The 26,959-nt window shown below is 54.3% G+C and overlaps 1 protein-coding gene across 9 annotated transcripts in view; it reads right to left on the bottom strand.

The window, feature by feature from the left end:
* Window positions 1-6,326: 6,326 nt before the first annotated feature.
* The window catches only part of H6PD (hexose-6-phosphate dehydrogenase/glucose 1-dehydrogenase), a 36,707-nt gene continuing 16,074 nt past the window's right edge, over window positions 6,327-26,959 (bottom strand). For 4 of the 9 annotated variants that reach the window (XM_086344324.1, XM_086344325.1, XM_086344328.1 and 1 more), the window contains 3 exons: window positions 26,217-26,334; window positions 12,484-12,753; window positions 6,327-11,239 (listed from right to left, as the gene is read on the bottom strand). In XM_086344324.1, the coding sequence (XP_086200450.1) occupies window positions 9,876-11,239; window positions 12,484-12,753; window positions 26,217-26,334 (1,752 nt within the window). In that variant the 3' untranslated portion in view covers window positions 6,327-9,875. Of the gene's footprint in view, window positions 11,240-12,483; window positions 12,754-26,216; window positions 26,351-26,959 lie in introns of all 9 variants that reach the window. The other 5 variants (XM_086344331.1, XM_086344332.1, XM_086344333.1 and 2 more) reach the window with 4 other exon arrangements.

Here is a 26,959-nt window from a genome sequence, read left to right as displayed (position 1 = left end):
GCTCCCGAACACAGGTGGGCGGCAGAGCGGATGGCCTGCAAAACTGGTTGTAAACACAACCCTCGGCTTGGGTTTCTTGGGGGATGACTTGCTTCTGAAATAGCTTGATGATTAGAAAAACTTTTGGGTGGATGTTCCCTCTCCAGAACACAGAATAACAACTGCTAAAGTGGTTATTTCTGTTCACTAGGCGGCCCTGATTTCTAAGGCCTGGGGAGCACCAGGTGAAAAGTCTGAAGCTCTCCAACGTGCTTTCAGCTCGAGTGGAGGGCCACGTGGGTCTGGGTGCAGCTGTTTCTCCTTTTGGGAAAGATCCTCGTGCTGATCACAACACCCCAGGGATGGACATCTGCCCCCCCCACCCCCACCCCCCACCACCCAACCTCATCCAGGGATCAGTCCAGAGCTGGGTGCTACCTGAATTCCCATGAGCAGGGGCTTTGGGGCAGGGGTCTGATTAGACAGGGGAGCACAGGATTTGATGGTCAGTGGTTAAGGGGGCTTCCTCAGTGGCTCAGCAGTCAAGAATCTGCCTACGAATGCAAGAGACACAGGTTTGATCCCGGGGTCAGGAAGATACCCTGGAGAAGGAAATGGCAGCCCACTCCAGTACTCTGGCTTGGGAAATCCCACAGGCTAAAGTTCACGGGGTTGCGAAAGAGTTGAACATGACTTAGCAACTAAACAACAACCACCACCACAACCAGGGGTAAGAATCTGCCTGCCCAAGCAGGGGACACAGGTTCGATCCCTGATCCAGGAATACCCCACGTGCTGCCAAGCAACTAAGTCTGTGAGACATAACTACTGACCCCACATGCTCTACAGCCTGTGCTCTGCAACAAAAGAAGCCACTGGAATGAGAAGCCTGAGCACCGCTAGAGAGTAGCCCTCGCTTGCTGCAACTAAAGAACAGCCCTCGCGTTGCCACAAAGACCAGAGCAGCCACATACACACACACACACACAGAAATTACCAAAAAGGGGCATGTAGTCCTTGCCTTGAGGCTACATCGATTGCACAGCACTTGACAAACATTGAGAAAACCCCAACTGTTCATATCCAAGAATCTACGGGGTGCTCCGATGAGGCGGAGGGACGTGAGTGGGCCCTCCAGGCACCTCCTGGTGCTGACACCACAGTGACCCTTGCTGGACCCAATAAAGTCCTCCCTAGGGTGTCCCAGGCAGAGCCATGAGCCCTAGGTTCTCTCTCCCCTGGGCATCCCAGGTCACTGAGATGCTGTGAGCTGTTGGCAGCCACGATCCCTCACAGGAAAGGTCATGTATCAAGGCAGGAATGAGGCCACCATGCACAGTAGAGTCGCCAGATGAAACACAGGACACCCTGGGAAATCTGCGTTTCCTGTGTGCATGTGCGTTTAGTTGCTAAGTCATGTCTGACTCTTTGCGACCCACATGGACTGTGGCCTGCCAGGCTCCTCTGTCCATGGGATTTCCCACAAGAATAGAGGAATGGATTCCCATTTCCTTCTCCAGGGGATCTTCCTGACCCAAGGATCACACCCACATCTCCTGCATTGGCAGGTGGATTCTTTACCACTGAGCCACCTGCATTTCAAGTGAACAAGAATAATGTCTAAGTCCATCCCAAATGTTCCCTGGGACATACTGCTACTAAAATGACACTCGGGGACCTCCCTGGTGGTCCAGGGGCCCAACTCTGCACTCCAATGCAAGAAGCCTGGGTTTGATTCCTGGTCAAGGAACTAGATTCTGCATGTCACAACTAAGACTCAATGCAGCCAAATAAATATTAAAACAAAAAAATCTTTAACAGTCAACTAGCAATTAAAAACATTTTTAAAAATAAAATGGTTATTTGTTCTTTACCTGAAACACAAACTTCCCTGGGTGTCCTGTGGATCTATTTGCTAAATCTGGCAGCCCCAATGAAAGAGGAGCCTAATGGCTTACTGGTGACATTGGCTGACTTCCCTGACTTCGGTCCCACTGAATGTGCCCCACCCTGGCCCTTCCGAAGAGTGGAGCCAGGATGTCCTTCTTTCAGATCTAGTTTGAGTTGGGTTTCTGTCACTTGCAACCGAAGGAGTCTGGGTTAAAATAGAGATAACTTAAATGTTCAACAGCAGAGGAGGGGACATGCTTCCAGGAGGCTTCCCGTCAGTGGATCTCACACTTGTGTGGAAACCAAGATTGAAGACCACGGGGATGCGTGGAGAAGGCTCACAATGAAGTAAACTAAAAAATAAAGGCTACAAAACCGTGTGACACAGAGATAGAGCATCTACCTGAGAGAGGGAGGTTGCTGAACATGAAAACTACTAGGTGGGGTGGCAGGCACTGCAGACAACTTCCTGTTTTTCACTTTTTTGGCCATGCTGTGCAACATGCAGGATCTTAGTTCTCTGACCAGGGATGGAATTTGTGCCCCTTGCAGTGGGAAGCAAGGAGTCGTAACCCCTGGACCCACAGGGAAGTCCCTTAATGGTGTCTTTTTTATACATAAATGAAAATCCAAATGAGAAAATTCAGTTTTTCCAATGTGCCTCCCCTCTCGATTGGAAGTGAGAATGGGGACAGACCTCAGCTCTGGGGTCCCCCCAGTAATGAGGGATGGGGGATCCTGGTGGGCTGCCATCTGTGGGGTTGCAGAGTCAGACACGACTGCAGCGACTTAGCAGCAGCAGCAGTAATGACAATCACAAAGAGAATCAAGGAAGATGAGGAGACAGCAGTGAAAGCCAGGTCCTCCAACCCCAGCCAGGTCCCCCGACCCCAGACTCTGTCCTGGCCCCCCGATTTGGTGGTAGCCGACAGGTCTTGACGACAGTTACCTCTTGACCGTCAGTGAAATGAGGTCTCCTGCCCGGGCTGTGGTGGCCAATGCTGTGGAAGTGGACTCTTAGCGGTGTGTGGCAGCCACCTTGAGGTGTGGCTGTGTCCAGTGGATCAGAGGTGACCTTGGAGACCACTTATAACAGAATGTGGGGCTAGAAGTGACTGGAAGGCTACTGAGAAGTCTGCTAGTGAAGAGGACGCGGATGAGAAAGAGGAACTTGAAGAGGGGTGGACAGTGGACCTCCCAAATAAAGGGCAGATGGAAGGGTCAAGAACACGATGAGCAGAGGCTCAGTGAGGACGTGAGCTTCGGGTCACCTCTGCTAATATTGCTCTGCTAACACTTCTGCAGTGGAGGGGACTGGACTGCAGTGATTTAACATTCATTTGTGTACTTTTTGGCAATGTATGAATTCACTTATAATGAGTATGCATTATTTTACCAAAATACTGATGCTTCCAAAGGTGCCCCGACCAACACCCACCTCAGACATCACAGTGAATGCCCTCCAGGCGAGGCCTGCTCCAAGAGTGATCCGCCAGGTAGGCTGATGGGAAGATGACGTCCCTCAGGCTGCTTATGAACTTAGGAAACCCAGTTGTCTTGCCCCTCACTGTCTCTCCCAGGAGCCCAAGGGACCCTCAGGCAAGTGGGGACTGGCTGGCTGCTCAGATCCACCTGTGATAGGTGTGGGGTAACTGGGTCTGCCTCGCCACACCCCCTCTGAGCACACACACGGCCCATCACACTCTGTCTCCCAGAAAAAATAAAGGGCAGGGATTTGGGGGAAACAATTTTATTGTTTAAAAAATAGATGGTACATTTGACATACAAAAAAGGCATTTTAAAAACTCTGATCTGAATATGTCTCATTGTCAGAGGCATCGTTAAGTGTCCAGTGTTTCCATAAAAGCCAGGAGCAGTTGCTCTTTCTGCAGAAAGGTGTGGCATGTTCACGCCATTGGCCGGGGTGGGGGGTGGGGGGGCAGAGGGGGGGTCATGGTCATGGTCTTCCACCACCTGGGGGAACAGACAGTCCCTCCAACCTAACAGCTTGCTTGTCTCTCTTCCCTCCCAACAGAAATCCTGTTTGGATTTCTGTTTCTCTGCACGGGACAGAATGCATGGACATAACCCAGATTGCAACACACCATGATTTCAGAGCCCACACCCCCCATCCAGGGGTAGCCCCATCCAGGGCTCTTCCTGGCAACAGCTGCTAAACACAGCACCAAGAAGTCTGGAAACCTTCACTCGGGCTCGGGAAGCGGTGGCTGTTGGAGCCGGCGGAGGCCCCGTGATGCCTGCTCTCACCCCGTTCTTCCAAACCAAGGAGGGGTGGGGCAGACTGTGCAGGTCGTGTCTCAGAGATGCACCTTCAGCCTTGACTACCAGCTTCTCCAGGGTCCTTCCTCTTATACGCAAGTACCTCACACCACTTATAACGACCTTTCTAGACGTCCGTGGGGTACAGCTAAGGACCCAAACTGATGAACATACGTAGTTCTGTTTACACTTCTGTTTCTAAAGCTACCAGTCGCTCAACCATATTCCATGTGACTTTCAGTGAATGGAAATGTATTTATCCCTTCCCATGCCAGAGGGACAGAAAAGATGCAGAGATTTCCTTTAGAACACCTGAGAGCAAGGGAAAGACTATCACGAATAAAGAACCACCAAGAATAAAAGCAGCATACTTAATTGAGATCTCCGCCCCTCCCCATCTATGGGTCCCATGCAGTTACAGCACTGGCGTCTGCTTTACAAAAGAGATGGGCTCCTGAAAGTTGGCTGGAGAGGACAGTTCATCAAAGGGATCATTCCCCCCAACTCCTCCAGCTCGCTGTAAGGTCAGAAGTGCCTCCTCTAGTCTCAGGCTACTTTTCTCTTGTGCTGACAGTGTTCGTGAGTGTGCACCTTGCTTTGCAATGAGCTGAGGAATCCTTAAGAGTTCCTCACTCTGGCCCCACCTGGAGTGCTGACAGCCAGAGGCCAGAAGCCTGAACCTCTGGACAGGGGTCCCGGGATGCCCTGGAAGATGCACATCTTCCAAGAACACAGGCTGGTGTGGGTCCCCATGGGCTTCCTCTGGTAAAGATACCTGGCACTGGTAAGGCCTCTAGAGCAGGAAGAGCAGGAAGCGTGATTTTCATCTCACGTGGAGGAAACACAGTGTGCAGCAAAGGACCACAGAGGACACGCTGGTGCCCAGCTCCAATCTCCAGTGAGCAAGGGAAGATGGACCACAGAGGACATGCTGGTGCCCAGCTCCAACCTCCAAGTGAGCAAGGGAAGATGGACTCTGGACTGGCAGGCTGACGCCTATAGGTCAACGCAGGCCCATCAGTGGGGCACAGTGGGGGGACAGGTGAGGTTCTTGGAGGAATGAATCCATGACCTCAGTCAAAACACTCGGGGCCTCCTTGAGAGCTGACCTCACTGCAGATCCCTCCTGATGCTGTCCCTGGGCACAGACTAGCTGCCAAACAGGGATGAGGCTGGAGGACCCACCCTCTTCCTCATGGGAATCTCGACTGCCATGGCACAGCTGCAGCCTTGAGGGGAAGTGGGAGGTTTCCAGAGGGGAGGTGGGAGGGCTGGGAGAGGGATGCTCTTCAGTTCAGCGAATCGATAAGAGGGGGCGCGGATGGCCCCTACTGGGCCACACAGGCGGCCACCGCGAGACACAGCCGCCTCTCAAGCCTCGGCCCCGCTGAGTTTATCTTTTGTGGGGCGGGCAGGCACCAAGCCCGGGGACCTGCCACCACGGCCCCCTCACTCTTCTGTCACCACTGGCCTTTCCTGTGGCTTGTTCATTCTCAGACACAGACACACTGCCCGGCGTGGACTGAGGTCCGTGGGTCCCCGTCTGCTTAAGATAAAAATAGAGCTGGTAAAGCTGATGCAGAGGCTGCTTCTGTATGACTGTGTGTATTTTTGTCAAGAAAAAAAAAATCTGTTTCTGAAAACTGACTTGTAGGAAACCGCCCCTTAAGTTTCTGCGGAAGCGTCTCCCTCCCTTCTCAGCCACACTGTCTGGTTCTCTACACAAATGGGGAGGAGGAAGGTCCCAGACCGGGGAGACTGGGCCTGCAAGCTCTGGAACAAGAGCCCCCAAGGGAGTGTTCTGAACTCCCGCCCGCTGGCAGAGCCCGGGGTGTGCTGGTCCCCAGGAGGCCCGGGACTGGGAAGAAAGCACTGTCGGCAGAGGAACGAGAAGTGGGGCAGGAGGACAGGACTGTCCTAACTTGCGGTTGGCAGGAAACTTTGCTCCAGGAGCAACATCAGAATCTAGCTTATAGCAGCTGGGAAAGTCCCTAAATCTCTCCCTGCAGCAATTGGTGATAAACCTGCTTTGGAGAGGAGGATGTGAGCCGGCCTCCAAGAGGAGGGGCTGGCCTCCTTTCACAGGCCTGCAGGGCCACTCCAGCTGCCTGGGCTCCGTCTGGGAAACTCTGGGAGCCGCGCTGGGCTCCCTGGGAAGGAGGTGGTACCGCAGGATGGCTGGGAGCACATGTCTACAACTCTGCGGCCCACATCCAATTTAGAACTGGCCTGTTGTCATTATACAACTCCAGTTTCAACTTCAAAATCATCGGTCAATCAGGATCCCTCCACCTCCTCACGGGGTTATTGTAAAGATTAAACAAGACCATACAGCAGAAAATGTTTAGTACTGAGCCTGCCACCCTCTGTATAGAACCCATCACCCCTCTGTATAGGACACATCATCGCCGCTTCCAGAAGCCCTGGGGCTCTGATTGATGTGTCTTCCATCACCCACTCCTCCCCTCCCTGGTGATGGGAGCAGTGAGCATCCCACCACAGAGGCTGTAGCAGCATCAGCTGAGACCAGCCTGATGCATGAAGCTGCAGGAACAGGAAGCCTGGGTACCAGTTCCAGAGTGCTCATGAGCACCCGTGTGTGAGCTGGGTGTCCGTGCTCCCTTCCAACCCTTGGGACCTCGGTTTATACAACAGGGTAAAGTCAGATTAGAGCAGCGTGTTTCAAACTATGGATCAGCTTGATTTAGTGAATTATAAGCAGTATTAAAAAAAAAATTTTTTTTTTTAAAGAAGGTATCCAGAATTCTCAGGATGAGAATTCATTTATGGAACTTTTGCTTGAGATGCAGATTCATGCATGAGTCTGAGCGCTGACTCATGATGTAAAGTGTGTTTCTTGCTGTGGATCATGACCCAGAAAGTCTGAAAACCACCAGCACAGGATAGGAGAGAGAAAAGGGGAAGGGGAGCTGGAGGAAGCAGGAATATGACAAAGGGCTCCCAGTGGACTACGCTGGTGTAACTTTATGACAGCGCTTCCTAGATGGTGGGATGGTGGGGTGGGGGGGGGGCGGGGAGCTGCGAGGGAGGTTCAAGAGGGAGGCGCATGCGTGCATGCTCTCTGCAACCCCATGGACCGTAGCCTGCCAGGCTCCCTGTCCATGGAATTCTCCAGGCAAGAATACTGGAGTGGGTTGCCATTTCCTTCTCCAGAAGATCTTCCTGACCCAGGTATCGAACCCACATCTCCCATATTGACTGGTGGATTCTTTACCACCGAGCCACCAGGGAAGCAGCACAAGAGGGAGGGGATATGTGTGTACAAAGAGCTGATTCATTTTGTCATACAGCAGAAACTAACATTATAAAGCAACTGTACCCCAATTAAAAAACAACAACAACAACAAAAAAACCCAGAGCACTTGATTCTGGGAAGGAAACCCTGGCACTTCCTGCCCCCGCCTGGCCCCTACACATGCTCTCCAAAGATGAAGGTGCATTTTGAGGCAAGGTGCTCCTCTCAGAACAGGACATGCCTGGCTCAGGCCCGTGGTAACTCGCTGTTACTCAGAAATGGTGACATCAGAAGTTTGCTGGCCCCTTATCCTGCAGCGACACTTGGGCACGAGCAGGTCCCTTTCTTTCTCACAGAAGAAGTTCCTAAGGAACAGATTGGGGAGGGGGAGGGAAAGGGGGGTCCTCAGTGCTACGGATCCAGGGAGGCTCAGGAGCCTGGGGCGGGGAGAGATGAGCATCTTTGTAGGGGTGGTCTGAGGGCGCCCCCATGTGGCCAGATGTGACACCTGCAGCCACGTGTCCACTCCCAAAGTCCACTCCCATCAGAAGCCTCAAAGCTAAAAACGCTGATTTTCAGAAAGGGAGGAAACTTTCCCACCTGGGAAATGTGCTCTGATCGGCCAAGGTGAGTCTTCTGGGCATTAATACTGATGTCCTGTCTGGATGGGGTCTTTGGAGGCTGGGGGAAGCCAAATGTTAATGGGTACCTTTATGTGCAGAGCCCCCGGCCAGCGCCCACCTCACGGGCAAACATCTCCAAAGCAAGAATTCTTGTAAATTCTTGAAGAAGTGTAAACGGCCTTGAAGAAAGTGCAAACAATCAAAAGTTGAAAGACACATTTCATGATGCTCCTTCTTGTCCAGGAAAGCCCTTGGTGTGACCTTGACACTTTGTATCTGCCTGATCTGATACAAACTGTGCCTATAAGATGGGAAAGCTGTTCCACACAAAACCCTGCTTTATCCTTCACTGATGTAACTTGGGCTCTGCAGAAAGCTGAAATTAAGCGTTTTGAGAATTTTCACTTTTTTATAAAAGAATTTTGTAGATGCCTCCCACCACTTGGGGGTTTCAGAGAAACAGCTGTTATTGGCCCAGGGCTTCTCAGGAGCACCCGTTTACTCTAAATGAGAAGCTTGACCGGGACCGCCTCCCCCAAGTCCTCAGTGTTGTGTTAGTGGTGAGGTGAGCGGTGGCAGGAGGGGCTGGCACACAAGAGGCCATTGCCTCCACGAGGTAGTGTTAGAGGGTGGGCAGCAGTTGCCCTTTCTCGGCACTGACAACCAGCGAAGGCCCTGGGACGGCGGTGGACTGCCACTGCTGACGTGGGCTGCAGCCGCCCTGCCAGGGAGGCCTGGCTCCAGCTGGGTGAGAGTCAGAGCCCCTGGATGGTCTGGGTGCCCTGATATCACATCTCACTCCCCCCAGATGTTACCAGAAGAGAAAGATTTAACTGGATCTTTTCAGGTAAAACAAGAGGGGATGCTGAGAGCAGAAACACTCACTGGGGAAGTCCCCTGAGACAAAAGGATCTTCTTCAGTGTGGATCCCAGCAATGGTCTGACCAACTCTGTCCAGTGTGTTTCAGTGTTTCACGCACAGCTGTCTGGCTGTGGTGGCAGGTCCACGCTATCGGCGCCCGCCCCCCACAAGACAGGCTCCAGCGGGGCCGAGGCTGGAGACAGCGGCACATGCCTGGGGCAGGGCTCCTCCCTGATGGAGCCGGGGAACCTGTGCCTCCTGTCATTGGTAAAGTCCACCTACTGAGAAAAGGAGCCCCACAGCACAGTCGCAAGATTCCTGGATCCATTCCACATCCTAGAGTTTGTTGCTAGGGTGTCTGAGGGACAGCAAAGAAGCAGAGTGGGTGGGAAGACCTCCCTGGTGGAGGTCTAGGAAGACGGGACCTGAGATGCAGAGCAGGTGGAGGTGGCCCTGGAGGGGACAGGACAGCAGGCTGAGCTGGAGGCTGGAGAAAAAAAGGACGGAGGAGGAGGCGGCAGGTCCTAGCAGGCACTCGTGGCTCCAGGTGGGCACCTAGGCTCCAGCATCCACACACTGCTTTTCTGCTGGAGGCAGTCCAAGGCTCCTGGCCCACAGGTACCTCCTGGTTAACCACCCCCCGACTGCACTCCTGCTCTGGCGGGGAGCTTTCAGACGGTCCTATTTGAGCTGGTGGATGCCCACATGTAACTGCTGCAGGTTTTTTCTTAAAGTGGACATTTCTCCCGACTTGGATCTTCGAGAGCAGAGCTGCCATCTCTTCCTTGTTCCATGGGGACCCTCCACCACTAGACGGGGACTGTCACAGGATTGGGACGGGGTCTTGTCCTTCCCTGCTGAGGGCCTGACCCTGAGGTGTCAGATTCCAGAGAGGAAGGCACGCATGGGCAGGGGGCAGGACTGAGAGGGTAGAGAGAGGGCGAATGAAGGGAAGCACAGGGGTGAGCAAAGGGCCAAGGTTCCATCACCCCAGAAACGCATCATAATCCATGTACCACACGAGCTGGCCAGAGTCCGGCAGGACACCCGAGATGGGCCACTTCTTGGGGTCATGGCCCACGCGGCTGACCAGCATGGCAATTTCACGCTTCATCCTGCCCATGACCAGCACGGCCACCTTCCGGGCACGGTTGATGAGGGGCAGGCTGAGGCTCATGCGCCGGTGCGGGCTGGAGGGGCTCGTGGTCAGCACTACCAGCTGCTCGCCGTCCAGGCCGGCGGGCGACTGCGGGAAGAGGGAGGCCGTGTGCCCGTCAGTTCCCATGCCCAGCAGCACCAGGTCGAAGCTGCCGTTGGTCACAAGGGCGGAGATCTCCTCGGCATAGGCCTGGGCGCCCTGGTCCTCCTCGGCACAGAGCCGCTGGCGCCAGTGCACGGGCATGGGGTGGACGTTGTAGTGGGGGACCCGCACGTGCTGCAGCAGGTGCGTCTGCAGGCCCTGGAAGTTGGACTCGGGGTCCCAGAGAGGCACGCAGCGCTCGTCCACCAGCCACAGGTGCGTGTGGGCCCAGGGGAAGCTGTAGTGTCCTGTGGCCAGCTGCTGGAACAGGGCCACCGGGCTCGAGCCACCCGAGAGAGCCAGGTGGAACTTGCCAAAGCGCCGCACAGCCCGCACAGCAGCGGCCTCGATGTCACCCGCCAGCCTGGCGATCAGCTCCTCGGGCCAGGCCGAGATCAGCGGGCTCTCTCGGTACTTGGCCCTGAGGACCTGGAAGTCACTGGGCAGCGGAGCAGAGTCCGGCCCCGGCACCAGCTGCTCCAGCAGTGGCTGGGAGAAGGACAGGTGGCCGCCGCTGAACTCAAAGTCCAACAGCTGTCCGTTCTCTGCTCCTCCTGGGTAGAAGCGTGGGACCTCGTGGGCCAGGCTGTCCAGCAAGGGCGTCCAGAAGACCCAGGAGGCCAGCAGGTTCTCCGTGGTGACAAAGGAGTCCTTCCGGCAGTGGAAGATGTGAGAGATGAGCAAGGAGTAGGCGTCCTGCTCCCGCACAGGGCTGTAGGCATAGTAATCGGAGAGTGGGAGACCGAAGAGGTGCAGCCCGGGCCGGCCCTCCACTTCCTTCCAGCTGGCAGAGGGCAGGGCCGGCTGGAAGAGGTTCCTGCTGACCAGCACGGCAGGGCTGCCCAGCTCGCCGTGGCCGATGTAGAAGATGATCTGCCGGGGCAGGCAGCGGCTCTGGGCAGCGACCCAATGCTTCTCGCTCTGGACGCAGAACGCCTGGTTCTTGAACAAGATCCGCACGTAGCTCACTCTCTCGTCCAAGGCTTTGCCCGACATCAGGATGAACGGGACACCCTCCCAGCGGAGATTGTCTATGTGAACGAGGATGCCTGGGGTGGGTGACAGGGGGACCGCAGGGGTGACGCTCCAGCACAGGACCCGGGACCTCCCGGCCGGCTCACCTTCCCCTCTTTCGTTCCTGCTGGCCACCCTCCTTTTCTCTGATTTCTCCTCTGGGAACCTCTGGCCTTGCTATGCTAGCCTCACCCCCACCTCTCACCTCTTCTATTATCTTCTCTTCCCAGTCGGTGCTCAAAAAGCAGCCTCATGGGCCACCTCAGACACCCATCGCCCTTGAGGGGCCTCTCAGCGCCATTGTCCCCTAAGGGGAGCTAGGCTGAGGGGCTCCAATTGGGAGATTCTGCGAGAAGTCTCATGGAGCAGGGGTGGGGTTGCAAGGTGGCACTGATGCTAAATGGGGGTGGGGGGAGGTATTCCTAGGGAAAGGTGCTTCCTTCCTGTCTGTAGAGCACTGAGGATGTGCTGAGGCTGTCAGATATGGGGGGTGCAGGGGAAGGAGAGGGGGAGCCAGGCATCTCAGCTACAGGCTTGCAGGGAACCGCTGTGCAGCTGAGGAGGCCTGCAGGGGGCCGTGGCGGTGAGAGTCAGACACAGAGCGCCCTCCAGACTGAGCTGCAAACCTGGTTTTCCCACGGCCTATCTCTGCGTGACCTTGGGCAAGTTTCTAGCAACCTCGCGGAGCCTCACAGCTGTTCACCTTTAAGTGAGGATGACACCGACACCTCCCTGATGTGTTTGCACGGGAGGATTAAATGAGATGACGTGCATACAGTGCTGGCACGTGATCAGCGCCCGACCAGCAGCTGCTGCTCTGGTGCTGGGGGTTGTGATGTCAGTGTTAGGGAGCCGGCCATCCCCAGAAAGCTCTGAGCCTGTGCAAGTGCCCCAGTGGGCACCTGCCTGCCTGGCGTGCTGCGTGCCAGCCAGGTGTGTCCCCGGCCTGCAGCCTCTCTGGGGGCTGGATAAGCTCCTCCAGGGCAGAGCCAGGTCTGAGCCCAGCTGGGCGAGCCCTGGAAACATCCATGGACTGAACAGAGATCACCACTGAGGTGTCTGTCCCTCTGTCCAGAGGGAGCCAGCAGGTGACCTGCTGCTTTAGGCTGGCAGAAGGCCAGGGAGGCAGGGGCATCTCTCACTCGCCTCCAAGCACTTTGGTAAAATCCCACTTCCAGCCCCTCCCGACCCACCCTGAAGGGGTCTGTGTTGGGAGGACTGCTTCCACCTGGGGATGGGGGGGCGGCCCAGCAGCCCGTGCCCAGTCCTGGGGGCCCACCTGCGAAGGTCGGCGTCAGGCTGTGGAAGCTGTCTGGCTTCTGCAGCTCCCTGCGCACCTGCCCGCTGTAGGCCTGATACTGGCCCAGCACAGCACTGTGCCTCTGCAGGCTCCGCAGCGCCTGGAAGGCCTGGAGCTTGTGCTGCAGCACGGACTCTGGGCTGCTGACATTGACGGGCAGCTCCATGGCCACCAGTGTGAGGACCTCCGTCAGGTGGTTCTGCAGGACGTCTCGGATGACGCCGTACTCCTCGTAGAAGCTGGTGCGGCCTGGCGGGGGCGGGGTGCGGGAGGAGTCATAAGGACCAGGCACGTGGCTGACCTCTGCCTGTGCTTCCTGTGCCCACAGCCACACTCCCTAGTCTGAAGTGCCAGAGCAGAACAGGGCAGGAAGGGGGCGGGTGGCCCTGAGCCAATGAGACCTACCCCACCAGGAGGTGTCAGACCCCGTGGGCCTCTCCAGGCCTCTGCCTGGGGAAGGCTCTGATCCCGGGAAGCTAGGCATCGCCGTGAGGGCCTGGGCAGCCTGCTGGTGCGTGACCCTGGGTGAGTCACCTGACTTTCAAGTCTCTGCTCCTCATCCTGCCATCAAAGGGGGCTCACTGTCACCCCCTACCAAGCCCACAAAGGTGCCAGGTCCTTGCCCTCGGCTTATAGTCAGGGGGAGGGGGGGAAGATGGGAGGGAGGAAAAGCCAATAAAGACATTATAGACAGAGTTCATGACAGAGGGTAATAAGGAGTCCGCTCTGAGACATGCAAGGGCAGTTCTGCAAGAAGCCAGGCAAAGACGAAGGGAGCTAAGAGAGGAAAAGCCTGAGGCTGGTCGAGCTTGGCTGCCAGGCGCCAGAAGAAGGGGAGCAGGAGGGCGAGGCTGGGAGGGCGGGGCTTGCAGGATGAGGGGCCAAGGCTGCTTTGTCTCCAGGCTCAGGGGAAACAGTGCAGGGGCTGAAGCAGGAGATGGCAAGACCTCCGCACAGTCACACCCCCCGGCCTGCTGTGGTGGGGGCGACTGCAGGAGACCACGTGGCGGCCCAGAGGCCGGGGGTGGGGTGGAGGCGGCGGGGGCGGAGGGAGGTGATGCTGGGACCTGGGGGTGGTGATGCTGGGACCTGGGGGGGTGATGCTGGGACCTAGGTGGGGGGTGATGCTGGGACCTGGGGGAGGTGAAGCTGGGACCTGGGGGGTGATGCTGGGACCTGGGGGGAGGTGATACTGGGACCTGGAGGGGGGTGATGCTGGGACCTGGACGAAAGTAATGGGATGCAGTAGCTGGAGAGGGCGGATGGCACTTCTGGAGTCAGAACTGACTGGACCTGCTGACCCATGTGGCACTAGAGGTAAAGAACCTGACTGCCAATGCAGGAGATGTAGAGATGCGGGTTCCATCCCTGGGTTGGGAAGATCCCCTGGAGAAGGAAATGGCTATGCACTCCGGTATTCTTGCCTGGAGAATCCCATGGACAGAGGAGCCTGGTGGGCTATAACCCATGGGGTCACAAAGAGTTGGACATGACTGAAGCAACTTAGCATGCAAGCTGACCCATGCGGGCGAGCACCAGTGAAAAGGTGAAGCCAAAGCCAGCTTCAAGGACTCGGGGCGGTGGCGGGGGGAGTTGGCTCCTGGGAAGGTGTCTGCTCAGGCCTGAGCAGAAGACGGGCATGGTGACATTATCTGAGATGAGGGGACTGGGTAGAGGAAGGGGTTGATGGAGGGGAAACCAGGGATATTTAAGCTTAAAACACACAGGTGGAAATGGCAGGTGGCCAGTGGATGGGGTTACCGAGAAGGTAAAAGAAGGTGACCCATAGAAAGAACACCGACCACAGAGCTTGGCAGTGACAACAGTGCTCACTGCGCCTGGCACAGCGTGGAGACGCCAGGCACCCCTCCTGTTACACCCACAGGGTCTGGCACAGCGGGTCCATGACCATCCCTGTCTACATGAGAGGAAGAAGTCAGAGGCCCAGGGCTGGGGTGAGCAGTCAGGAGCTGGTTAACCACACACGTCACGCTTCCTCCTCCAGGGCTCAGGACCACCTCTGACTACCAGTGACTCAAATACATACAAGCCAGTGGTCAAACGCCACAACCCCTCACAAGGCACGGCTCACATTCCGCTGACTTGCCGAGACTCGGGCCAATTCACAGCCTTTGTACAGAAAAAGGTGACATCACCACCGGAAGAGCAGCTGTTTATCGAAGGTTTGAGCGCGTCACCTGTAACATGGGATCAGCTCTGTCACCCAGCAGCTTCTGCTCGTCTTTCAGGTCTTGGCTTCTAGAAGATTCTACCAAACTCTCGGCCTACCCTCCTGGAGGGCCCTGTCTTTGGCTGCTTCCCCTGACTAACTTGGTGCTGCCTGTTATTCACTCTTCCTGCCACCCTGATGCTCCATCAGGTTAGGACTGCATCTGCCTGCTCCCTGCAGCATCTCAAGCATCAGATACAGTGCTGCAGTCACTCCGCAGAACGCTGTGCGGTTGGGAAGCTGAACACACACACCACCAGGGATCCACCTCGGAGGTTCCATGTTCAGAAAAATAAAGCTGATGATGTAATATAAATACATAAACTGCTTTGAAAATATAATATGACCAGGACAAACAGAATTTAAAATCAGTGAAAAATACAAGGGGAAATAAGAAATTCCATAGACAGGTTATACGGATTACGAAAGGTTGGGGGGAAAAAAAGTCAGTTATTAGAAGACAGATCCATGCAGATTATCCTGAATGCAGGTTAAAGAGACAGAAAGACTCAACACACACACACACACACACACACACACACACACACAGCATGATGACTCTTCAAAATTAAACAGCACGTTTTCAGGCAACTGGATCCACACAGAAACGATAAAGAAGCATAGGGCAAGTCCACCTAAAACCTGGAATGTGGAGAAGAGGAAGTGGGATGGGACTAGGGGAGGGACCCAAGGTTGGCAAGTTCACTGGCATCTGTTATATGATAGTTCTGCATATGTTACCTAGATTGTGTGTGTGTGTGCACGTGCCTGCCCAGTCATGTCTGACTCTTTGTGATTCCATGGACTGTAGCCCGCCAGGCTCCTCTGTCCATGGGATTCTCCAGGCAAGAATCCTGGAGTGGGTTGCCATGCCCTCCACAAGGGGATCTTCCTGACCCAGAGCTTGAACCCGGGTCTCTTGCATCTCCTGTGTTGGCAGGTGGATTCTTCACCACTAGTGCCACCTGGCATTGTGTAATCATTCTTTTTTTATCTGATCAATACTTAATTCAAACCAACACAAAGAAAAGGCCCCTGGTTCAGACCTGCCTGGCCCACCTGCCCTCGGGCCAGCTGGACGGTGAGCAGGGACCACCTGGCCTGAGTTCAGCCCTACAGGCCAGGCGTGGCAGTGGCGCCAGAGTCATGGGGCAGAAAGTGAGACCCACAGTCGGCTCCTGGGAAGGTGTCTGGTCCTCGGGAGTGGAGCGTGAGTTCGCAGCTCTGGTCAAGGAGGCAGAACCTGGGACACACAGGACAACCAGCCCGGCCGTTGCCGCTGAACTACCCTAAATGCCCCCAGCTGGGAAACCGAGGCTCAGCTCCTGGCGCCACGGGGGTCTGGTCTCCAAAGTCCTCACAATATCACTGAGAAGACATCAAGAAAAAGATAACAGATAATAGCAATAACGGCGGATGTGTATCAGTCCATTTACCCCTCACAGTAACAACATGTACAGAGGTCCTGCTATTACCCTCCTTTTAAAATGTAAAGAGGAACTTCCCTGGTGGTCCAGTGGCTAAGACTCTACACTCCAATGCACGGGGCCCGGGTTTGATCCCTGGTTGGGGAACTAGATCCCGAATGCCACAACCAAGAGTTCACATGCTGCACTAAAGATCCTGCCACAATGAAGACCTGGCACAGCCAACCAAACAAATACATATTTCAATATGTAAAAAATAAATACAATGAAAGGAAATTGAGGTTCAGAGAAGTCAAGCGACTTGCCCAAGGTCGCACAGCTGGGAAAGGGGTAAAAATTAAATTGGAACCTAGGCAGCTGGCCCCAGGGGCTTCCCTGGTGGCTCAGCGATAAAGAATCCACCTGCAATGCAGGAGATAGAGGAGACACAGGTTCGATCCCTGGATCAGGAAGATTCCCCCGGAGCAGGAAATGGCAAGCCACTCCAATATTCTTGCCTGGGAAATCCCATGGACAGAGGAGCCTGGTGGGCTATGTCCATGGGGTCGCAAAGAGTCACAAACAACTTAGCGACTAAACCACAACAAAGCGGGTCCCAGAGCCTGCCACTCTCACCACCTTCCGGGCTCCCTGTAACTTCCCACCCAAACAGCCACACGGCAGAACAGGGTGCCTGGCATGGGCTGAGCAGCAGGGCTCTGGTGGCTTTCAGAAGTGGAGGCTGGTGGCTGAAGCAGGAAACCAAGCTGGGCTTTTTGGTTGGGTTGGGGGTCGACGCAAGGGGCCAGGGGCTCAGCACCTCACGGGCCAGGAAAGGTGTGAGGAGGAGAAGGCAGGGCCGTGTCCCTCGGCTGCAGTCAGGCGGGGAGTGCCTCACAGGTATGTGGGCCCACAGTGACCAAACCTTGTCATTTATACAGAGGACATGAAAAACCGGATCATTAAGTACAATCTTACGTGTACAAATAATTCAGATTTTTTAAATTGCTGTGCGTCTCAAAGAACTGTGGGGGGCCGACTCTGCCACTGAGCCACATCCTGGTTGGGGTGAGAAGCGTAAGCAAGAGGGCGGACGTCCCGACACACAGGTCAGATGATGGATGGGGGTGAGCCTGGCTAGTCCGGCAGAAGCGGCCAGTCTGTGATTCGCAAGAGCAGAGATCGAGAACAGATGGAAAGGGCTTTGGAAAGGGGGGTGAGGGGCTTGAGGAGCTATTAAAAGTCCTCGTCCTCACCAGTTAAGCAGAGTTACTGCACAATCCAGCAGCTCCAATCCCAGGTGGACACAAGAGAGAAAAGAAAACATATGTTCTCAAAAAACTTGTACACAAATGTTCACAGCGGCCTTATTCATGACAGCCAAAAAGAAGAACTCAAATGTCCACCAACTGATAAGTGGATAAATAAAATGTGGTGAATCCATCCACACAGCAGAATGTTATCTGGCAATAAAAAGAAATGAAGCGGGTGGCACTGAAACATATACATCACCCTATGTGAAAAAGACAGCCAGTGGGAATCTGCTGTATAACAGAGGGAGTTCAACCTGGTGCTCTGTGATGACCTAGAGGGCTGGCATGGGGTGGCAGCGGGAGGGGACATATGTATACTTGTGACTGATTCATGTTGATCTATGGCAGAAATGAACACAATATTGTAAAGCAATTATCCTCCCATTAAAAATAATTAATTAAAAAAAAAGAAATGAAGCACTGACACAGGTGTGGATGAACCTTGAGAACATTACGCTCAGTGAGAGAAGCCAGACCCAGAAACTCACATACTGTACATCCTATTTACACGAAATGTCTGGAATAGGCAAATCCACAGAGATGGGGAGTAAGTTTATGGTTTCCAGGGCTGGAAGGACGAGGGGCGCAATCAGAGGGTGGCAGCTAATCAGGGATGGGGGGGAATACAGAGCTTCTTTTGATGAAAATGTTCTACAACTGATTGTAGTGATGGATGCACAGCTCTGTGACTATACCAAAGCCCAATGAACTCTATCCTTAAGTAAGTGAATTATATGATGGGGGCTCAGCAGCAGAGAATCCACCTGCCAGTGCAAAAGACTTGGGTTTGATCCCTGAGTTGGGAAGATCCCCTGAGATGGAAACAGCTACCCGCTCCAGGATTCTTGCCTGGAGAATCCCATGGACAGAGGAGCCTGGTAGACTACCGTCCATGGAGTTGCAAGGAGTCAGACACAACTCAGAGGCTAGACAACAACAAATGATATGTGAATTATCTCTCCATAAAACTCTTTTTTTATTAGATGTGGAACCCTGAGAGAGGTGCTGTGAGAAGATTAAGCCATCTACAATTTGCAAAATGAACAGAGAGGGGACCAGTGGGAATGAAGTCAATGAACAGCTTTGGCTGCAACTGAAGGAAGTAACGAGGGCTACAGCAAACAGTGAAGCATAAAGACACTGAGAGGATGAGGGAGAACTGCATGACAACTGGCTGGATCCACGAAAGGCCATGCAGGGTTATGGTCTGCAGTCTCTGCAACCAGGCTGCGTGGGTTCAAGGACCTGCTGTGCCTTCTTTTAGCCCTGTGACCTCGGGCAAGTGATTCTACGTCACATATAAAAGAGGACTGGCCACAGTGCCTGCTCTGTGGGGCTGCTGTGAACATCAATGAGCTAACACGTGCATGGGGCGTGGAGCAATACCTGGCATGCAGAAGGCACTGATACACACTGGCTAGCATTTTTATTATCACAGGGGCTGCAAGAGAAGGTCTGTCAGAGACAACTGACAACTCAGAGAACAGCCACTATTTGAAAATGAAGAAGATAGAGGGCTCTCCTGGTGGCCCAGTGGTTAGGAATTCACCAGGGGACACAGGTTTGATCCCTGGTCCAGGAAGATCCCACATGCCGTGGAGCAACTAAGTCTGTGTGCCACAACTCCTGAGCCTACTCTCTGTAGCCCACGAGTCTCAACTACAGAGCCCACACCCTGAAACTACCGAAGCCTGCTCGCTCTTAGAGCCCACGCTCTGCAAAAAGAGAAGCCGCTACAGTGAGAAGCCTACACACGCAATGAAGAAAAGCCCCTGCTCACTGCAACTAGTGAAAGCCTCACACAGCAACCAAGACCCACCACGGCCAAAAAAAAATTAGAAAAGGCAGGCAGTATTTCATGAGAACAATGCAGTGGTGGTTTAAGTTCTAAATCTGCTGGGTCTGACATGGTGATATACATCCAGTGAAAATATCAGTCTCTCAGAGGTAACTGGAGATTATATATGTAAGACCAGGGCTTGGAAAGGCAATGAATGCTGGAGATAGACTAAATTCCATCAAATCAAAAATGAGACAGAAACTAAGATCTGGCTTGAAGGAGTTCACGTTTTAGCTTCCCAGGTGGCTCAGTGGTAAAGAATCCGCCTGCCAATGCAAGAGACAAGAGTTCTATCCCTGAGTCAAGTGATCCCCTGGAGAAGGAAATGGCAACCCACTCCAGTATTCTTGCCTGGGAAATCCCATGGACAGAGAGGAACCCGGCAAGTTACAATCCATGGGGTCACAAAGAGTTGGACACAACTAAGCGACTGAAACAACAAGATGGAAACAGGCTGCCAATTCAATTCTATCACCCCATCCATGGTAGACCCAACTTCAGAGAGGCTCGAATATGTAAAAACGTGTATCTTGGAATCAATGAATTGGAGGAGATTTAGGAGCGTAAAGAGGACAGTTAAAGCTTTGAGAGCAGATGAATTTTTGATGGAGAGGACACAGCAGAGTCTTAAAGAGTCCTGTTATCTGCTTACTAGTCATTAGCTCAGCAAATCCCTAAGTGGCCCTTTTCCTATTTTTATCAGCTCTCACTCCTGGAGAGGAGGCATTCTTAGGTTTACTACCCGCTGTGTAAAAGAGAGCTTCCTTCATTCCTTAATTTCCAGCTTGGGGGTGGGAGGGGGAGTGAGCATGTGTTCAGCACAGCCCATATATTTGTGGACTTGGATCCTTTCCTGCTGAGCTGTCTTTCCACTTAAAGTGGAGTGATCAGGCCCATGGCTGGCACCTCATGGGGGAAAGGCAGGGCAGTAAAGCCCAGTGGGGGCTGGTCCTCCTGACAGCACCCAACAAGGTGATTTTTTTCTGGTTACCACCAGTTATCGTGGACTGACTTTTCCTGAAAGTGACACATATGACTCCTAGTATCTTTCCTAGGTTGAAAATTGAGGGGTAAAATCCCACCGGTATGTGAACAAGGGGGACTTCCCTGGTGGTACAGTGGATAAGAATCCACCTGCCAATGCAGGGGCATGGGTTCAGTCCCTGGTCGGGAAACTAAGATCCCACATGCCGAAGAACAACTAAGCCCAAGAGCCACACTGCTAAGCTTCCGCGTCCTAGAGCCTGTGCTCCGCAACAAGAGAAGCCACCGCAACAAGAAGTCCACGCACCACCACCAAGAGCAGCCCCTGCTCACCACTAGAGAAAGCCGGAGCGCGGCAATGAAGACCCACCGACACCAAAAAAAAACCTGATTTTTAAAAATACGTGAACAAGGATAGAATAAAGCATGCATGTGCATGCCAAGTCGCTTCAGTTGTGTCTGACTCTTTGTGACCCTATGGACTATAGCCCACCAGGCTCCTCTGTCCTTGGGACTGTCCAGGCAAGAATACTGGAATGGGTTGCCGTGCCCCACTCCAAGGGATCTCCCCAACCCAGGGATCAAACCCCCATCCCTTAAATCTCCTGCATTGGCAGGTGGGTCCTTTACCACTAGGGCCACCAACCAGCTTCATGGAAGACAATTTTTCCATGGACCTGGGGTGGGGGAAGATGGTTTCAGAATGATTAAAAGTACATTACATTTATTGTGTGTTTTATTTCTATTATTATTACATTAGCTCCACCTCAGATCATCAGGCATTAGATCCCAGAGGTTGGGGACCTCTGGAACAAAGCACAACCAGACTGGACAACTGGGAGAAAAGACCAACTTGGCTCCTAAACTGTTCAAACACTGAACTCATCCGAGTTACAAGACTGCAGGTATGGGAGACTCATCACTCTACTCCTGGGTCATGTTCCCCTTCACAACCTCCCGGGCAGCACCCCATGCAAGGTACCCTCAGAAGAGTAGCTGCAAACCCACCAGAACAGCAGGAACAGGGAAGACGGGGGCCCGATGTGGACAGAGTGTAGGAATGTCACCAGTGACGAATGCAGCTGTTGCGAATTTTCTGATAAACAGTCCAATAAGATGTAAAAACAGCCATAAGGTCGTGTTGACCCATCTGGGCTAGTCATTCCACTTCAGAAGTACACTTAAAGATAAAATAGTTCTTAGAACGCTCATAAGTGTTCTATAATTAGATAATGGTTGCATGACTGTGAATATATTAAAAACTACTGAATAGTACACTTTAAAAAAGGGTAAATTTTACGGTGTGTGAATACCTTTATTTTTTTTAAAGCTCACAAAGTACTATTTAAAACAGCAAAGAGTGGAAACAACATGCCTAATAATAGAATGACTCATATTCTGTAATATAAACAGGACTGAACAGAAACACAGAGAGACTGAAAGGGATACATTATGCAGGCTGTCAATACACGGAAATTTAAGTACATATATAAGTGTGAGAGAGAGAAAATATTAGGTGAAGAATGGACATGAGAGAATTGGAGATCAATTACCATCTTTATATAACCCAACACAAGTCACCTACAAGTCACCTGGTGCCCAGAGAGATAGAGAGACGCTGCTGCTTCCCCTCCCAGCCCACTTGGAAGGAGAACAGCAGTCTCCATTTGTAGAGCATTTCCATGTGCATTATCTGACTTAATCCTTAAAACAATCCCAAGGGAGAGGCAACAGGGGTGGCCATCACTGCAGATGCTGCTGAACATGCAGTCTTCAGATCTTAGACCAGAACCCCCTCCCGGTTGTCTCCCTTCAGTGGGAGATTTGGGCTTTCCCAGCAAAGCAAAAACAAAAACAAAAGCTGGCTGCAATCTCTACCAATAGGCTCTGGGACCGCTAAGAATAAAAACAGGGAGAGGGCCGAGGACAGAGCAGGCCCACAGGCTGGAGGCCCAGCAGCGGCTCTGGGCTCACCTTGCGGACGCCGGGAGGGGCACTGGCCCTGCTGAGCAAGCTGCCAGCAACCCCCTCCACCGCCCCCCCCAAACACCAGGCCAGGAGACAGGGCAGCTGTCGTGTACCTGGAGACGCTGGCTGCCTCAGCGAGGGGTATGGAATGGTCACTCCAACCCTCAGGGTGACCAATGTCAGAACAGGGAGCCCCCCGAAGCAGGGACAGCCACACGGTCCATAGGAAAGCTCCCTCCTTCCTCTTGCCAAAAAAAAGGAGAGCCTTCCAGCCAGAGGGGAACAGGGGTGGCAGAGAGATGCCTGGGGCACCTCCCGACAGGAAGGCCAACTGCTGAGGGCTTGGACAGACTGAAGCTGAGGGCGTAGTGGTTAAGAGCCTGGGTTCTGGGGTGCCACAGACCTGGGACCCCCTCCCTGCACTTCTAGGTGGGGGGACGGCAGCCAGGCCTGACAGTTGCACCTCAGTCCATGAGGACAGCCCCCCTTCCAGAAGAGCCCATCCCCATGGCTGTGATGAGGGCGGGCAGGGGTCATTTCCACACAGGGGCTAGTAGCCCAGACATGGTCACTCCCTGGATGGCCCAGAGGGCTGCCTTGGGAGACCCCCCCAAGGGAGTGGTTGGCCAGGGCTTCTGTGACTCTCAGGACAGGACTTCCAAGAGGGGTGGCCCAGACAGGGTGAGAGGGAGCTGGGGCGGTCCTCCTGCTCCCCTCCCCCACCTCCTTTATTCCCCTCTCCTGTCTCTGCAGCAGCCTCGACTGCAGCGAACTCCTCTGGGCCAGAGGCTGCGGCACGAGAGGAGAAAAAAGCTCTCACAGCAGGGAGGGAGGCATGGAGCGAGGGAGCCAGGGGATGGGTTGGAGTGGGGCGGGGGGGTAGAGGAGACATCCAAACCCCCGTGCTGCTCAGAAGCCCCCACTCAGGGTCTGTCTGGGACCAGGCCTGGCCCGTAGCCCCCTCCCTTCCAGCACTTAGGCCACAGTCTAGGAGCAGGGTCCCTCCAGGGCCTCCTGGCACAGGAGTGAGTGAGGGGGACGGGGGAGGGGAGAAAGGCCCCCACACTCTGCCCTTCTGCTTAACGGCCAGACCCCGGGGCTGGGACTCCTGCCTGGATGCTTGCTGGCCGCACTCGGCCTCACTGCAGCACCTCACCGGCTGAGCTCACGGGACAGCAAGATGCTGTGACCTCCCGCAGGACGGGCAGCCTTTCCTCCTGCGGCTTCCCACCCCCAACCCCAGGGGGAGGCACAGGCACGGCCCTGGTCTGCTGGGCACAGGGTTACTGGCCACGGTGGGTGACTACAGGGTCCCCAGCTCCTGTCCTCTCTCTCCAGCCTGAGCTTGAGTCCAGCAGGGCCCTGAAGCAGATCAGGAGGGGAGAGACAGGACCAGTGCCGCACGAGGCCCCTCCCTTGGGATGCAGAGAGCGCGTGTCCTTCTGGGTCCCCTAGGCCCAGGGAGAGAGACAAGACTGAAGGAGAGGGAGGGCGAGGCAGAAACAGAGGCAAAGGGAAGAGAACCCCCAGTTCTGGCTGTTCCCGAGGACCCAGGTCCACGGCTGAAGGGGTGAGCACAGAGGCAGGGAGTCACCCCACCCTACACCGTCAGGCCTGTGTGCGCACCTGGCCAGGGAGATGCAGCACCCTGGACAGCTGCTGTGCCACTGGCCACCTCTGACAAGGAGAGCGGTCTGAACCAGCCCTGCCCTGGCTGTGAGCCCTGCACAATGGGTGGGTCCCCGAGGCCTGCCCTGCTCTGGGCCCAGTGAAGCAGCATGTACTCGAGCTGGCAAAAATAAGACCCACTGCTTGGAACCCACACCCTGAAGGCAACCGGGACAGTGCTTTGGTCCCACACAGCAGCCCTGAAGGCAGAGCCATGGGCCGCCCTCCGCTCTAAACCTCAGCCGTCATACTAGCAGCCAAACCCAAGATTCTCCCTGCCATGGGCTTGCCACGGCTAACAGATCTGCTCAGGCCTCGGCCTACCTTTCTGTCTTCCTTTCTGCTTTCCTTTCTCTGACATTCAAAGGTACCTTTGCAAGGAAGGGCCTTTGCCCAGCTCCTGGCTTCATATAGATTCTACAAATGACATCAAATATCAAGAAGGATGGTTCCAACACTTTGGCCACCTGATGCGAAGAGATGACTCATAGGAAAAGACCCTGATGCTGGGAAAGATTGAAGGCAGGAGCAGAAGGGGATAACAGAGGATGAGATGGTTGGATAGCATCACCAACTCAATGCACATGAGTTTGAACTAACTCTGGCAGATAGTGAAGGACAGGGAAGCCTGGTGTGCTGCAGTCCACGGGGTCAAAAAGAGTCAGACAGGACTTAGTGATTGAACAACCCCGAGAAGAATGATGTGGCAGGGTGGAAAAAATAAGAAGCAACAATACCAATTGGTGACTCCAGACATCACGGGGTAGGACTGGGGAAAGGGCTGCCAGAAATGGGGGAGGAGAGGAGACCCAGTGTCACATCCAGGCAGAGAGGGACTGGCTCCCACCCGCCCCCAGCCAGGTGCTTGGCACCAGATCTGTAGGTCATCTCTCTGCGGATGAAGCCAGGGCACGGCCCAGCCCTCACTCCTACCAGGACAGGAGGCACACACAGGTCTCAGGAGGAAACCCACAGCCTGAGTCCCTGCTGAGGACAGGAGAGGAAATCCAGAAGGCTTGAGGAGAGCCATGAAGGCCCACTGCAGTGAGGAGGGCAACTTTTTCTCACACAGGTTCCAGACAGAGAAGCCCAGCTCCTCTTCAGGACGGCAGGGACCCTGGAGGCTGGCTCCTGTCTGGTACCCTAGCCCACTGTTCCTCCCACCTGGCCCTGACAGCACCACCTGCAATATTCATTCTGGAGTCTGTCCTGATATATATCCCCAGGTGAACCCATGAGGCATCAGGGGACAGCAGGCAGCTGGGTCCCCATCCCTGAAACCCCCCCCACACCCACCGAGAGCTTCTAGCACTAAACACACTTCAAAGGGGAAAGGGGAGAATGCTGAGGGGAGGAACAGAGTGGAAAAGAGACACAGACCTCCTGGGCCCCATCCAGGACCAAGGGATCTGGGGCCCACCTTTCTGCCCAGGCCCACACCAATGGGTGGGACAGTGGCCTAGGGCTGCAGCACGCAGTTAGGGGATGAGCTGGCTGCAATGGTGCAGAGCCCGGGGCCGGAGCCAGACTGCCTGGACCGGGACCTGGCTACACCATATCCGGCCATGACCTTGGGCTCATCACCAAACCTCATCCGTAGGTGGAGGCTAATAATAGCGCCCTTCCCATTTGGCTACTAGGGCCTCAGGACACGGTAAGAATTAGCTTTTATCATTGGGGTAAAAGAGTCAAAGCTCTGAACACATACAGCCAATGCTCATGAGATGTGATGGGAGTCACAGAAAGCCAGGGCTCAAGGGGCCACAGCTGCTGTGGTTGACACTCAAGATGAAAGCAGAGGGGGCCGCTGCTGTAAGCAGAAGCCTGGGAGCCCTGCACGCTGATGGTCTCCACCACACTCAGCAAGGAAGCCAGCTTACCTCCCAGGGTTTACTGCCAGCCAGCGTTTTCAGTGCCTGGGCCAAGTCTACATAATCCAACTACATGCTCCCTTAGGGCAGCTGTCACCATCCGGGGCTTGCCTGCGGGCACCCTGGGGTATAGCATGGCACAGAACTGGGCACACACAGGCTCTGAAAGGAGACTGCACACCAGCAAAATCTTCTCTCTAAGCAAGCACTGGAGGAGAAAATGGCAACCCACTCCAATATTCTTGCCTGGAAAATCTAATGGACAGAGGAGCCTGGCGGGCTACAGTCCATGGGGTCTCAAAAGAGTTGGACACGACTTAGTGACTGAGCGTGCACGCACGCAGCACTGGCCCCGACGCAGGGGCCAGGTAGGCCCTCCAGCCCTGTGGGCCGATGCCAAACCACTGATGCAGGGCAGGGACGCTCACGCACCTTCCGCGTCCAGTGTCTCCTTCATGACGATCTCCACCCGCTCCACGTGGTGCCGGTTCCAGAGGCCGTCCAGGGCTGCACGGTTCTGGTCTCGGAAAGGCAGGATCTGGGCCACTACCTGCCAGGGAGGAAGACTGCAGAGCTGTGGGCTTCTCCTGGAACCAAGAGGGAATCCCGACCCCACGGAAGGGCCCGCAACCTCTCTATCCCGCTCAGAGGAGACACTCTCAAGAGCAACAGTCCCCAGATGCCAGGCCTTCACAGCCCAGTAAGGACTCGAGAACCTCTCAGTGACCTCCACAGGGTTAGCAGCCTTTTTTTTTTTTTTCTTTGCCAAGAAAGAAAACATTTAAGATTCTCTACCTTCTATTGATGCTTCTGAACCGTGGTGTTGGAGAAGACTCTTGAGAGTCCCTGGGACTGTAAGGAGATCCAATTAGTCAACCTTAAAGGAGATCAGTCCTGAATATTCATTGGAAGGATTGATGCTGAAGCTGAAACTCCAATACTTTGGCCACCTGATGGGAAGAACTGACTCACTGGAAAAGACCCTGATGCTGGGAAAGATTGAAGGCAGGAGGAGAAGGGGACAACAGAGGATGAGATGGTTGGATGGCATCACCAACTTGATGGACATGAGTTTGAGCAAGCTCCGGGAGTTGGTGATGGACAGGGAAGCCTGGCATGCTGCAGTCCATGGGGTCACAAAGAGTCAGACACGACTTGAGAGACTGAACTGATCT

Source organism: Bos grunniens, chromosome 16, assembly GCF_055505025.1.
Source record: "Bos grunniens cultivar Pamir isolate PY7600 chromosome 16, Bosgru_T2T1.0, whole genome shotgun sequence".
In the NCBI taxonomy this organism is placed as follows: Eukaryota; Metazoa; Chordata; class Mammalia; order Artiodactyla; family Bovidae; genus Bos; species Bos grunniens.
Note: the sequence above shows the minus strand (reverse complement) of the source record. Positions and strands in the feature narration are given on the sequence as shown.